Source organism: Rhagoletis pomonella, unplaced genomic scaffold (assembly GCF_013731165.1).
Source record: "Rhagoletis pomonella isolate Grant_MI unplaced genomic scaffold, Rhpom_1.0 Rhpom_scaffold_00013, whole genome shotgun sequence".
Classification (NCBI taxonomy): domain Eukaryota; kingdom Metazoa; phylum Arthropoda; class Insecta; order Diptera; family Tephritidae; genus Rhagoletis; species Rhagoletis pomonella.
Genome location: NW_023458567.1, coordinates 3158864 through 3173528, shown reverse-complemented (window position 1 = coordinate 3173528; position 14665 = coordinate 3158864). Strand labels below are relative to the sequence as shown.

Genomic DNA, 14665 nt, shown 5'->3' with positions numbered 1-14665 from the left:
CTTCTCTGCCGAAATTCCGAAATCAACTGAGCCACAGAGTTGCCGAGCTACCGTCCGTTTGCTAATTTATCTAGCCAAGTGAAAACACACCAAAAGTTTTGCTTCGGAGGGATTTGTGAGTAATAGTGAAGTGGTTACCATGTGATCAGACAGACACAAAGAATGATAGAATACGGGATTGCGCATTCCCGATGGCGCTGACAGTGCTCAAGTTAAAAGTAAACAAAGCCGAATAGGAGGATGCAAGAAACTGTCAGATTAGTTAGATCTCGTAATATTCAATTTTTTTTTTATAGGAAACGTGGTTAACGGCATTGCACTAACAGCCGCCGTCGCCCTGCTCTTCCGACGTTTTTTGCTATTTTGCTATTTTGCTATCATCCTAATCGGCTTGGGACCAAAATCTACTACCGGAATCGGTTAGGGACAAATTTAAGCCACAGAGTTGCCGCTCATTTATTTACACCCGATTTACATGATTCAAGTACTTGATAGCAATACTTGCTTATTTTCTTTTGTTTTCTATTTGCACGCATCAATTCTGTTGAATTCAAGCTTTTGGTTCTTTAAATGGGAAACAACGAAAATGTCAAAAGCAAAGCAAGAAAGTTGAAAGGACTCAATGGTACAGATGCATGTGTACTCGTGCCTTTTCTTCTCACCAGCAGAATTGAATTCAATACTTGAACTGTGTAAAAGCAGTCTTACGTCAGAGAACGTTTATAAACGTTCTCTAATGGAACCTTGCGCTAGGGATGGGCATCGTATCCAAAGAATCGGGTTTTTGATTAATCACGGTTTTTATTCAGGTTTTAAACCGTAAAAAAAAAAACTGTATTAAAACGAATTACAAAAAAACACTTCAAAACAACCAAAAACATCGATATCAAATTAAATTAAATTTACACTTACACTTATAGCTTACGCAAATTAATTAAAATAGAAATTTTTCTTAATTTTACATAACTTACATACTCGAACATTTTCTAGAAATTTTGAGTAAAAATTTTGAAATTTTGATGAAAATTATTTAAATTTTTGTGAACTTTATATAAATTGGGAAACTTTGATTTAAATGGTTTATGTTATAGAATTAACTATATTTTCATAAATAATTAATGAAAAAAAATTTGCATGAAAATAGTAGAGGTTCAGAGGGAATCTGTAAATTTTTTTTTTTGTAAAAGTACAAACTGCTGAAAAGGAAATTTTTATTTACTAAACTTCGGAATTTGTAAATTAAAAAAAAAAAATTATGAAATTTATGTTATTTCTTGCAATGAAATAATATAAAAATTGCAAATACATATGTTTATAAACTAATATAAATAATAACATAATAAAAATAATGCTTTTGAAAAATCCATTTCAAAATTACTTCGCCGCAGGAAGCTTCTGCCTTGCTGCGACTAAGATTTTTTACTTTGAAGATGAGTGAACGGATATGATATACCTGGCATTAATAGTGGGGAATTGGTAAAAGCCATGACCAGCAGTATCCATCTGACTGCAAGTAGATATTTTTTCAAAGTAAAGTTTTGGTTTTGAGAGTTTAATAAAGAGCTTGAGCAAAGTGTCGTGTGTCTGTTGCTTTTTAATGGTCATAATTTTATTATTATCCGCATAAAACCAACCTCCGTTATAAATCAGTCGAAACAGGTTATTAAACAATTATGCAGATTCTTTATTAGTTGTTTCTTTCTTTTTTTTTTTGTATATCTGCACACAAACGATAAGCACGAGTAGTTAGTAGTGTGCCTGCTTGTTGGCTGCTGCTGTAGATTTTTTATTTAATTTATTTGTACATACATACATATGTATTTCTCACAACACATGAAAACTTGTATACGACTAAAATGCATCAATATAAAGTATCTACAGCAAAAAAATGCGAGATATCGAATGTGTTAGCTCATATTGGGTTTTTTCCCTTTAGGTTTACTTTTTAGTTTGTCTACATTGCATTTTGCGCAAGCTGATTAAATGCTGCTAACGGCATTATTATCATTTTAAATACACATCTATTATACATGCAAATTTATGTAATTTTACAATTTGGGCAAGTTATAAATACGCGAATTCAAGTACTATTTTTCAATACTCAGATATACAAACATAATTTATAGTTTAAAAGTAAAGGAACTCAAGCAAAAAAAAATATATATATATTTGGAAAAATTAGTTGTACTGCCTTCACTAAAATGTTACAAATTAGATGACTTAAAGTATTACATATTAATAACTAGTATTTGTTCTTTTGTATACATATAATAAATATGTATGTATGCTGCTAAGTGTGTAATATCTATTACCTTTATAACATTTATCGTATTAAATTAACATTTAATTTATAAAATGGTTGGTATATATGTAATTATGCTAAAATAATTGGCGCTTGCATACACACAATTGCATAAATAAACACCTATACACATACAGAAATAAGTAGAAGTACGTCAAAAATGACCATCAGCAAATTCAATATATTAAATATTTAATAGTTAATTAACAATGTTTACAAAAATTAAAATGTTAACTTCTCTTCGAGTGTTATTTTGTGGCTTTTACATATGTAGAACAAAGTTAGAAGACATTTCAAATGCATAAGTTAATTGGAAATAAATCATCAATTCAATTCTATGCTGCCAGTTACCGAAGATTTTGTAACCGGGAAATTTTATTACCAAAATATGTTACCAGTTCTTGTCACCGCGATTCTAGGTTGGTAATGTAGTTTAAATATTCAGCAATTCAGCTATGAAGATTTGTGGAAATTCTGACATTGCATATTTTCCCAGCTTATGAGATGGTAACAAAACTTACCGGTTATAGGAGGACACAGTATGCGAAAAGGCTTTAAAAATTGACAGTAACTTTATTCACCGGTTACAAAATCTTTATTAACAGCGCAGAATAGACGTGTAACTCAGATTTTTTTTTACCAAAGATGTTAACTATCTATGTAGGTATATAATAAATTGTGCTCTGGAATAAATGGTTGTATGAATGCAAGAATAAGTATAAATTAATTAATCACAAAATAAATTTTTTACAAACTTAATTGAATAACAGCAAAGCAGATGTTATTGGTACACATAGACTATGTTAAAAATAAACTTCATCTTCCTTGAGGTTAACGGTTCTTTGCTGCCAATAAAATTCAACTGTGTTTGTATGTACATATATCTAATTTTTAACATTTCTATCAAATGATAGCAATTGGTTCTGTATTGAGTTCTTTTCGGCTGCGCCGTTGACCGCAGCTTCGCAAATTTGATTAAAATTTTGTTCAGCGTTTGGTGTCACCGGTGATAAGTTGTTGTTTTTTGACTGCCGCAATTTTTTGGTTGCAGCATTTTTTTGTTTTGCCGGTAAAAGTACCTGGAAAATGCGCAAAGTAAGAGTATCAAGCAATATAATTTAATATGGGCATATGGGGCATTACTTTCACTTTCATAACTATTGGATAGTTAATGGAACTAATTAGCTAAGAGGTGCTGATTTTTTCGCGCTTTTAAGAAATTTGTATATTATTTTCTCCCTATTTTATTCGATATAAATTTTACTCACCTTTAGTGCACCTTTGACCATCAAAAAGAACCAATAAAGCTGTGGTAGGAAGAGTATCAAAATGCTTATAATGCAACCGCGTGGCAAAGTGGTCACCGCCTGCAGAAAAAAAATTTTACTTTAATAATAATTCCCCCAATAGATATTGTATGGCAGATCTGACCACATCTTTACAATACTCACCTGCCAGAGGCTCACATTGATGGCTACACTATAGCGATACATAACGTATGGCCACATAAAAACACGAAACACTAAAAACGTGCCCAACATTAGCAGACCATTGATGATGTAAGCGCGTGAGTCTTTCAAACGCATAGTGCTCAGTATGCTGCGCATCGAAACGAAGGGCGTGGAGAATTCCATCATGAACATATAGCTGTAGATGCAGTGGCCACCGCCGCGTATGTACTGTTCAAAACAAAAACATAAATCGATTTAACATATATATGTACGATTTTATAGGCACATATTAATATATATCCTCACATGCACACACACACTACTCACCGTCACAACCAGTAAGCCAAAAGTACCAATGAAGATATGATGGATCATCATAACTGGATGCGTAATCACATATTTGATGAAATCCCACTTGCCATCCTTCGGTATCTGTACACAATCGCCATCATAATCGTAGATATCATCGTTTTCGCGTTGCTGTGCTGTCGCGCGTACCGGTGAATCATCTCCATCACTGTAACCATCACAACTGCCATTACCAGCAGCAGCGCCATTCACAATATTGACGCCATTCGATGAGCAGCGCACACCTGCGCCAGCGGCGGTATTCAGACTCATCAGTCTCAATTTGTCAGCGATTTTCTGTGTATGCACTTTGTACATGGACCAAATGTCGTACATAAAGTAAGCGGTGCCAAACCAGCCATAGGCTTCCATCAAGAAATGCGAGGCGTAGACAAATGACTTGCTACAGGTCGATTTGCATACAATAAAGCCGACCAGAAATGAGAATGCGGCCTGTATGGCGGAAACGATTCTGCAATGGGAGAAAAAATCGTACATATGTAGTTAGAATGGAATTCGAGATTAGGTATACATATAGTAAATAGATGAGAAATTGAAAGTGCCGATTGGCGGTATTTTTTAGTGGTAAAACTGTAGGTCCCTCCCTTTTGTGTGACAACATCAAGGCGCACGCCACAAATCGGAGGAGAAGCTCGGCCAAATACTAACATACATACAAGGCGAATTTATATAAGGTGGTGTTGTTTAATCAGCTGTGTGTAGCGTTTGATTGTCAAAATTTTATATTTTGCTAGTAAGTGAGTGAAAACGTGAGTGTTTGTATTTTCTGTCGCCCTTTTTCATTCGGAGAAGAATAGCTAAAATTTGACAATCACCAGCTAAAAGCGCAAACTAAATACAAGTAATTGTTGTATTTGTTGAATGGATACCACCTTATATGAATTCGCCTTGATGGCAATCCTCACTACACAAATCAATCTCGTAATTCCATCAAACCTCCATTTTGACTTTTCTGAATATTGACTCATTCAACATTTCGGTATTTCAGATGCGCACCAATGCGCACTTCAAAATTTGTAACTTTCAAATGAACATTTTCGTAATTTACATGTTTTCCATTCGGCTTTAATTCGGAAAACTCCTAAAACAAAAGAAAAAAAAAAATATATATATATATATATATATTAAAAGCGCCAACATTTCTTGTACTAAAATTGAATGTTTCGGTCTCCAATGTATGAATCTCATTAATGCGCAGTCATGAATTTCGGCAACTTCGGTAATACAAACTGCTATCGCTACTTGACGTCGCAAATCTTGGCAGCTTCACGCTGCCGCAACTACTACGGCCCCGACCTCTTCACGAACAAGAACCAACCAACCTACACTCGCTACCAAGCGCAACAACAGCGTCTACAACTGCAGCAACAACAGGCCGAACAGGACTACCTCTGCCCTTCAAACTATGCAGCTTTCATCAGCAGTGTCAACGCCAACGGCAGGCCAGACACGCTAAATCAATCAATGCGCCTCAATCAACAGCTGGGACTGCAGCCACAGCTAGGTCGCACAAATACGCGCTGTCGCACCGATTGCAATGAGATCATCGACAGTCTCTGGGCTGCCACGAAGAAGTCCAGCATCTATGTACCGGACACGGCTACATCGTGGTACGAGTGTCAGCGTGAACAGAATACTAACAGTGCGAATTTGACGGAAAAGTGCAAAATGCTCGCCATCTCGACGCGAAAACCGACCGATCCACAGCAATTTTTGCGGCTGGCACAGCCCTTACGCGAGACCGAACAACGACGCATGGACCCCAAGCGCTTTAAACACATTTCGCCCGAGTTTCTCAGCTTGCTTGAAGAGCACGAGAATGCTATGTTGGCGCACAACCGCTTGTACGGTGTGGACTTGAAAGGACGACGCGTGGCATTTCACCCCGAACAAAATAGCGACAGAGACAGGCAGACTTACTCTAATTCAGCGGCGTCGGCAAGGAGGAGGAGACCGTCTGGTGCACGTCAGGCAAAGGTCAAGTCCACGCCGAAAACACCTGAGCGACGAGGACTCATACAAAAACTAAGTGATTCATGCTTTACAAGCTCCTCCAAGAACAAAAGTAAAACAAAACCTAGATCTACTTACGACTATGATGACGATGACGACGATGTGTACCGTCCAACCGCTGGCCAAGACGTGGCGATAAACAAAAGAAAAACTCTCAACCAGACGTCGCGCATAAAACTACGAACGATCGAAGAAGCCGAAGCGGCATTTCGCTATAGCTTATTTGCCCCGAAGCAGGGTTACCAATTTGCACAGACGACTAGCGTTCAAGGGCCAAGGGGTAGCGAACAGCAGAAAGAACCCTTTTGCGAACGCGTGCTCAGTGCTGAAATGAGACGAGTCAAGCAAGAGGTGGCGAAGAAAGCACAGGGGCGTGAAAAGGCAAAAAGTAAACGGAAGGAGAGACAAGAAAAAAAGCAGACAAAAAAAGAAAGGCAGGCTAGAAATGAAAAGAAAGCACAAGAAAAGGTAAAGGCAACCGAAGGAGCTAAAGGAAGGCCAACGAGCGCGCTTAAAGAACTTTTCGATGCAAAGCGTAAAAACGGCCAAAAAGAGCTCAAGTCGATTTGGGAGAATAAGGGCAAAACGCGCATGGAGGACTCAGACGTCAACCAACAAATGGAAGATATGAAGAAATACGCTGAAACCGAGCCACGCTACATGAAGCACAAAGAACAGGAAATAGATTGCGAAGAAATTAAGCGGCTGCAAGCCACAGCGAGCAAATACGACCACACACAGTCTCCGGATTCACATCCACGAATACGACCCAGCAAGGACATCTTAAAAATCACAGCAGAGAATAAGGAATTGAAAGTGCGCCTGTGGGACACACACACAGGCGAAGAGAGTCGGGCATAAAGATGATGCGCGAGGAAAATGAACCTTCATTGAATACGCTAATAAGAATCTATAAATACTACCAAGAGACACACCCCCGAAACCCATTGCATTGACAAGCGCAGCTGCAGAGACACCTTGCGTCTGAAGGAAGAGATAACAGAATTTACCCCATAATAGCCCCACGCAGCATAGAGTTTCGGGATTATGACAAGGAAAAGGAACTGGAGGAAATAAAAAAGAGGCAAGAACGAAAAGGAGGAAAAGCCAGAGAAAAGCTTAAGCGAGATCAGGAGAAGAATATAAAAATGCAAGAAGAGTTGAGAAAGGAACGCGAAAGAGAAATTAAGCAGCGTGAAAAAGAACTGCTGAAGCAGATCAAGTTGGAGATAAAGCGTCAAAAGGAAATACAAAAGGCGATTGAGAAACGCGATGAACTGGAGCACAAAAAGAAACTTAAACTCATACGCAGCGAGGCGGAGAAAACAGATGACGAAAAAGAAGAACAAAGTAAATCACCTTTGAAAGTATTCTGCAAGTTAATCTTGAACTTGTTCAACAACAAAGAAGCAAGCGACAACGAGAGTAGCGTACGCTCGTGCAGCACGTTTGGTAACAGAAATAAAACGGCGATACCTAAAAACCCAAATGCAAGCCAGGTAAACTCAGAAACGTGCCGCGACGCCACAAGTTATGCCATAAAGTGTCGAATATTTACCAAATTACCGCCAAAGAAGCCAAGAGATATCACAAACTCTTAGAGCGGCACAGGAGGTACAACAAAAGCTTATGTTCAAAGCGGAAGCCACTTTATCCCAATCCGTACGCAAAACCAGAAGACGAGCCAAACCCAAAAGATCGCTCAAATTCCGAACAGCCTTCCACTGCGACGAGCAAAGCAAAGAACCACCCACTACTTCAACAAACAAGCCGACGATCAGCAGGACCACCACAGCTTCGTCTGAGCGCCACGAGGTGCCGTCTACGTTTGTATGCTGAAATTGGCTAGGTACCTGCATAAGCAAAAGAGGAAAATCAAGAAACGCTCCAAGAGCAGGCAGCCAAAATATGAGAATCAGCGAAAGCGCAATCGGAGCACGAACGCCTGCCTTAAGTCAGCGAGAAGAGGAGAGCCAAAATAAGGACATCGAAGTCCAAAAGCGAAGCGAAGATAAGCACTTCAAAATCCCCCTCGCGCTCCACCGATAAATTGTCTCGTGAGCAGAGCGCAGCATCGTTCGAGAAGATGCTAGTCTACATCAGAGAGGAATTAAGGCGACGCGATTCAAAGATATACAGTTTTGACAACGTACACCCTAAAAAGTCGACGGGGACCAAAGCAGTAGAGAAACAATTGCCAAAAACTAGAGCTAAGCTCAATGTTAAAAGCACTGTATTCAGCAAACTCGCCGCTTGCATAAAAATATGTAAAAAATTTAAACGGAATCATAATAATAAGAGTCGATGCTGTTTTTGATCTTTTTTCAAAGACTGGTTTAAGAAAAACTTGAATAACTCAGCCAAAACTTACCGATTTAGACCTATGTGGTATCATTGGAAGGGTATTTTCTCACCCTTTTTATTTATGCAAGTAAGCTCATTCAAAACATGAAAGAGAAAGGGCGTCATCCATGTTGAATTAAGATTTGTTTGTATTTAATAAAGAATTGGGTCGTGAATGAGTTTTTTGCAAAAAAACAAAAGGAGTGAAAAAATACCTTTCCACAGATACCTCATAAGTCTATTTCGGTATAGTTTTGGACCAGTTCTTCCAAATTTTCTTAAACAAATCTTCGAAAAAACAGTTCTAAAACAGCACCAAAAATCTTATTACTGTGATTCCGCTGAAAAACATTTTTGAGTAGTTTTATGTATGTATTCATAACAAAGTCTATTTTAAGCTTAAACTGTTTTGTCATCTGAGGGGCTTTTTTTCAAAAAATCTCACGAGACAATTTTAAGAAACTATTTGTATTCATAAAAAAGTCCATTTTCGGAGGTATTTTCAAATCGGTCCAGCTCACGTAAATCTTAATATTTTTTCGAAATATTTTGGTCTTAAATCTTGGTCTTAAAATATAATACGTTTTGTAATCCCGGCGTAAAAACCTCGACTTTTTTTTGGTGATGCAGTCTAATGTGTCCGGTTATGTGTTTAAATATATCGTCCCAATAAATAGAAAATAAAACCGAAAAAATTGTTTTTAATTTTTTTTTTGTAAGTTGTTAAGGTCATAGATATGAAATGGCTATGATGATATCGATAACAATTGCCATAATTACATTTACCGATATCCATAGCGAGAATCATCGAAAAAATCTATAAGGATTTTGAGGACATTGATAGAAATATCGGCAATCGAACAGTAAAGTTATGAAAAGGTCCACAAATATATCTAGCAATAAAAATCGATAAACATACATACATATATTGATATATTGAAAACTATTACTATGCAGTAAGCTAATAAGAGTATAGATATGTAAGTATCTTCAACGGAATAAAAAATACATTTTGAAATATATCGATAATAATCGAAAAATATCTCTATAACAATCAATAAAATCGTTGGCAATTTGTGGTGTACGTCTTGGTGTTGTTACACAAAAGGAGGACCCTACAGTTTTACGCCGCCTCCGAACAAATGGATTTTATTAGAAACAACTTTTTTTAATTTAGATATTTTCCGGAGCAGGGATCGAACACTAGCTTAGGTGCTACGGAGTGATAGTACGCACTTCTAACCACTCAGGCCCAGCGGCTCTATAATGTAAATTTAAAAAAAGGTTTAATTAAAGTTTGTTCGTAACTTTTAACAAAAATTAATTTAAATTAATTTAATTGAGATCGATCGATTTATCGCCAAAGAAAAAAAACAGATTGTTAAAAAATATCGATAAATTAATATTAGTTAATAATTATATCGGGGGAAAACGATTACTTCAGCGGTAGCAATACTTATAAATAGATGTATCGATAAATATAACAAAAAAAAATGCGAATGATATCGATAATGAATAACGGTACGAAGGTAACGAAAGCCCAATAGATATTGCAACGCCGAAAGTAGAGACAGAAGTTAGAAACGTCCAGAGCAGCTCTATTATCTAACCGAACTGCAAATTAGCTCCCTTAAATCTATAGCGACTGTTTTTCCAAAGACTATATACGGATATACTCATCCTAGAACCATGGATTTAAAACGTGCCAATAAAACCGGAACCGACATTATAGCGTCGGCAGACGGTGAGCCTAAGTCACGTATATTTTTTTTTGGACATAAGAGGTAAATCCCTCAGTCTAATCTCCGGTTAAGCGCTGCAAAAGTGTGCCCGACTTGTCCAATGAGAAGCTCGGGAATTAACGAACGAGTTGTATTCGATTTAAAAAAAAGAGTCGAGATTGGCTTAAGTTAGATTGCGTTAAGCCAGCGTCTAGTCAGAATTGCGCTTCCGAGTTTTTTAATCAACACGCTATTAAATTCTACACTCACTGAACGCTCTCACTCTCCAGCATGATATATTTTTATTGCATGATTTTTGATATGCCATACAATAATTGTTTGTCAAAATTAAAAGTGTATTTGTTTGCATTTAGTTAATCGCAGAAAAAAATAAATAAATGGTAATAGTAAAAAAATTTCGGTGAGATCAATAGACCGCTACTAGTTCTAGAATGAAAGGTCGTGTTGAACCAGAGGTGCAACCAAAACCTGAGGACGAAGCTACAAAACCAAAAGGCACGGCTCCAAAACAAACAGGCATTGTTCTAAAGCCGGATAAGAAATGCGATAAAACGGCTTGCAACCGCCAATTTACCCCCGCTTCGAATGGAAATAAATCCATTAATAAACCAAATCAAGGAGGGAAACCACGGTCACCGAATGGCAATAGCCAAAACAAATCGCAAATTAGAGATGTGCCGTCTTACATACGTACAGAGATGGAGATTTTGAAGCATTTGAAACGTGTCAATCACAAGTTAAAGATACTACTGAAACCAGAATACCACTGCCACAAGACGCCTCACGGTCAAAAATGCTGCCAACCCGCAAGAAATCGTAAAGAACAGCAAGCACCCATGGCCAAGCTCAATCTCCCGACTCAGCGCAAAAGCAGCAGCAGCAGTAAAGAGAAGAGGGCCAGCGCCAGCCTCAGCGACCAGTCAGCGGACAAAGGCGAAGCCACCGCAACCAAAAAGGATCAACAAGTTGAGCCTAAAGAAAGTGCAACACAGCAGAGAAATTATAAATGTAAGTGCGGCAATAAATGTGAGACCGTCGTGCGACATCCACCTGGGCCCACGAAATTCCAACGATTCATATTATGTTTCAAGCCCAAGCGTGGTGGTAGATGTGATAAATGCAAGTGCACTCAAGCCACGGCGGTCGGTGAGATCAAAGAGCAGGATGGGAGGACAAAGCAGGCGGCCAATGGAAAGTTCTTGCATCGAAAATATGGGCAATACAGATGCGAGAAGCATTTGCCAACAATAACGAAGCAAGACTCGAAAATAACATTCAATACTAGAAGAGCTAGGCAATATAAGCCGGAAAAGAAGTCGGCGAAAGACGAACGAACGTTAAAGCAAAAAATGCTAGGCCCCTGCATTAAGTGTCTAGGGAAAGGCGACGAGCCAAGTCGAAAGACAGCTGCAAAGAAAACCGTGACAAAGAAAGAGGAGAAAACAACTGAGAAGCAGGGAAAAACAAAGACAACTCTAGATACTGCGCTTGACGCCAGAAAAGAGAACGTTCAAACTTCAAATCAAGAGCCAGGGCGAGAGAGCCCAAAAGAAAAAGGATCGGAGAAGGAAAACGAAAAAGTAGTTGCCGTTGCGGAAGTATTGCAAAAATACTTCCATTTGCTCCAGCCGCGAAAGAAAGAGCCGCAAGGAGATGCCCAAGAAGAGAAAAGTGATCTGAGCAAGGAATACAGTCTGAAAAAAACGCGCGAGAAGAAAAGTTATGACGTACTCACCACTTTGAGCTTTTTTCCCAAGCCCGGGCACGTTACAGTCAAGTATGTAGAGGATCTGGAAGAGTTGAAGAAAAACAAAGCAAACCCACAGCTAGAAACGTGCTACTATGAAGCCAAAGAGAGCAATATGAAGACTCCAACCGATACGCCAAGTACCTCATCATTGGAAGAGTACTTCCAAAGGCTGTCAGAGCGCATGGTGCGCGAGCAGAAAGAAGCCGATGAACGCAAGCCACCGCCAAGGCGGAAACGAGTGACAAGCAGAACAAGGCTACAACGACCACGTCAGCAGCCAAGACGGATGAGGATTAGTAGCTGAGGTGGGGAGAAACCACGCCAGATTATGACTGAAATTTTTAAACGCTTAGAGCCTCGATATGAAATGAAATACGGAGAGTGGAGCCAGTAGTAATAAATTGAATTCCACACTTCGATAGCATTTTATTTATCATGCAATATCTTGTCATATCTACTTTCATTCTTCTCATTTTTAACACAACATGAATTAAAAAAAAAAAAAATATTTGTTCACACATACGCATTCTAAATTCCAAACTTTTGGCGTTTTCATTGGTAAATACAATGCGGCAAGCACATATCCCCACCCAAAATTAGCATGGCGAACCATGTCTAAGTAAATTTAGCACACAAAAAAAAATAATCGCAACAAAATTAACTGATTCGTGAGGAACCAGCGATCGGAACACTAAGGAATTCCCTCAATTCAGTTCCTTATTTGTGTGGCGTTCGCGCAAGATGCCCGCTACAGCTAAACCACGCGATGAGAAGAAGCGCAGGTCGAGCCTCAAGCGCGAGGGTGCGCCCAGCAAGCGGACGGAAAAGGAGGTACGCGAACTGTGGATCAATCCGCATGCGACGGAAATGGGTGGTGAGTCTCAGATGAACATAGTCTATTGCGATTGCGAATGCCAGCTGCTGCGGGATGAAAACGTGCAACGCGAACTCCATAACATAGCGCGCGTCTACTCACAGACCGCCACGAGCGTAGATGATTACGACAGCGACGGTGACGAAAAATCCAAAGGTAAAGGATTCTTGTGTTGGAAGCCAAAAAAGTCGCAAACCCCACGCTCAAGAAGCAGGAAAAATGAGGAACAGATGGGAAAAGCCGTAAAGGCCAAGAAAACAGAAAAACCACAAGACAAGCGTAGGCAATCAGCGCGGGTGAGGTCAAAGGAAAGGGCCGCGGCGAAGAAAGATCAGGAAAGGAAGAGACAAAGTCGACAGGCGTCAGATCTGCAGCATTGCAGGTTCAAAACGCGCGAAGAAGCAAAATGCTACAAGGAACTCAAATCCATTTATACCACGAAACCAAAACCACGCCCCGCGCCAACAACTGAGAACAGCAAGAAACCGGAATCGACAACATGCTGCAAGAAGAAGAACGACAAAAGCAAAGAGCGCGACCCTAGCAAATGTCCAGAGAGCTCAAGCGATGATTCCATTTATAGCCCCAAGGAACCGCACAAGTCGCGCAAGGAAAAAGCGCGGATGGACCAAAAATCGCGCTCACGCATCAGCTCTGCCAACAGCGGCTATCCACAGCGGCGCTCCTATTCCCGACTGAGCGAGAAAGAGCATCAGAAGCAGCAGAAGAAATCGAAGAAATCTGGTGTCGGTTGCTGCGGTTCGCGTAAGAAATCCGAAGATGAAAAGCAGCGCCGCGAATATGAAGCTTACAGACCCGCTCAGGCTACGGCCAGCGCGAATCAAATGCCCGTCGTACTACCAGTAAAATGTTCACTCACGCAAGAGGAAATAGAATTACTAGAAAAATTGCGAGCAACATATGCGCGGGAGCCACACAAACCCACGAGCAGTGCGCAGCCACCACCTAATGAGGACACCGGTTATGGGCGGTCAGAGGTAGAATCATATTACTCAATACATAGCCAATATTCTGCAGATTCATACCTATACTATAGCTGCCGATGTCCAGAAAGCTATTCCACAACACTTGATCAAAAGCATCCAACTAGAAAGTATCCGTCCCAAATTCTGACATATGATCTGGAAAGTTGTCACTCACAAAGTAGTGGAGCGGATAGGGCCACTTTGAGACCCAAAGGCGAAAGAACAAAAAGAGATAGAATACCTGTTCCCAGAAAGACAAAGTCAGCTGAGGCAAATGTAGCACGAAAAAAGGAACCGAAAGCTGCCGAGAGTAAGTCGCACGGCTCCATTGGTAAAACTGATAGAAAAAATAAACCTACGACGAGACCGAAAATCTTCCCAGATAACTCTGATTCCGATCATGGTCACTGCTCATGTTTTCGTTGCCCGAAAAGAACGCGCAAAGTAGAGGCGGAAAGAAAACCGAGAAAACCCGCACCAACCCAGAAGTCAAGCAAACACAGACCACCAAGCACAGCAACAAAGGATAAGAGTAAGACAGAAAAGCCGAAGAGGTCACACGAAGCTAAACCCGTCGTGGTGTCTGGAGAAAAAGGTAAAGCGAAAGGTTAGTTTTCATAAAAACCAAGATCATATTATTAAGTTCCATTTTTTTCAGGCGATCAAAAAGAGAAGCCGAAGAAGGATGGAGGTAACGTTCATAGGAAGCCTTCAATTTTATCGTGTTGCTCAATCGGTAAAAAGAATAAGTCAAAGAAATCAGGCGAAGACGTTCAGAGGAAGCTGGATGAAAAAGTCCAGAAAAAGCAATCTACTACATCTTGTTGCGCGTTCA

The 14665-nt window shown here is 39.6% G+C and overlaps 1 protein-coding gene across 10 annotated transcripts in view; it reads right to left on the bottom strand.

Annotated features, from left to right (window-relative positions):
• Positions 1-1607: 1607 nt before the first annotated feature.
• LOC118748512 (ceramide synthase) overlaps positions 1608-14665 on the bottom strand; it is a 22900-nt gene continuing 9842 nt past the window's right edge. For 9 of the 10 annotated variants that reach the window (XM_036483016.1, XM_036483015.1, XM_036483011.1 and 6 more), the window contains 4 exons: positions 4081-4573; positions 3754-3981; positions 3571-3669; positions 1608-3381 (listed from right to left, as the gene is read on the bottom strand). In XM_036483016.1, coding sequence (XP_036338909.1) covers positions 3187-3381; positions 3571-3669; positions 3754-3981; positions 4081-4573 — 1015 coding nt within the window. In that variant the 3' untranslated portion in view covers positions 1608-3186. Of the gene's footprint in view, positions 3382-3427; positions 3670-3753; positions 3982-4080; positions 4574-14665 lie in introns of those variants that run through there. The other variant, XM_036483020.1, reaches the window with a different exon arrangement.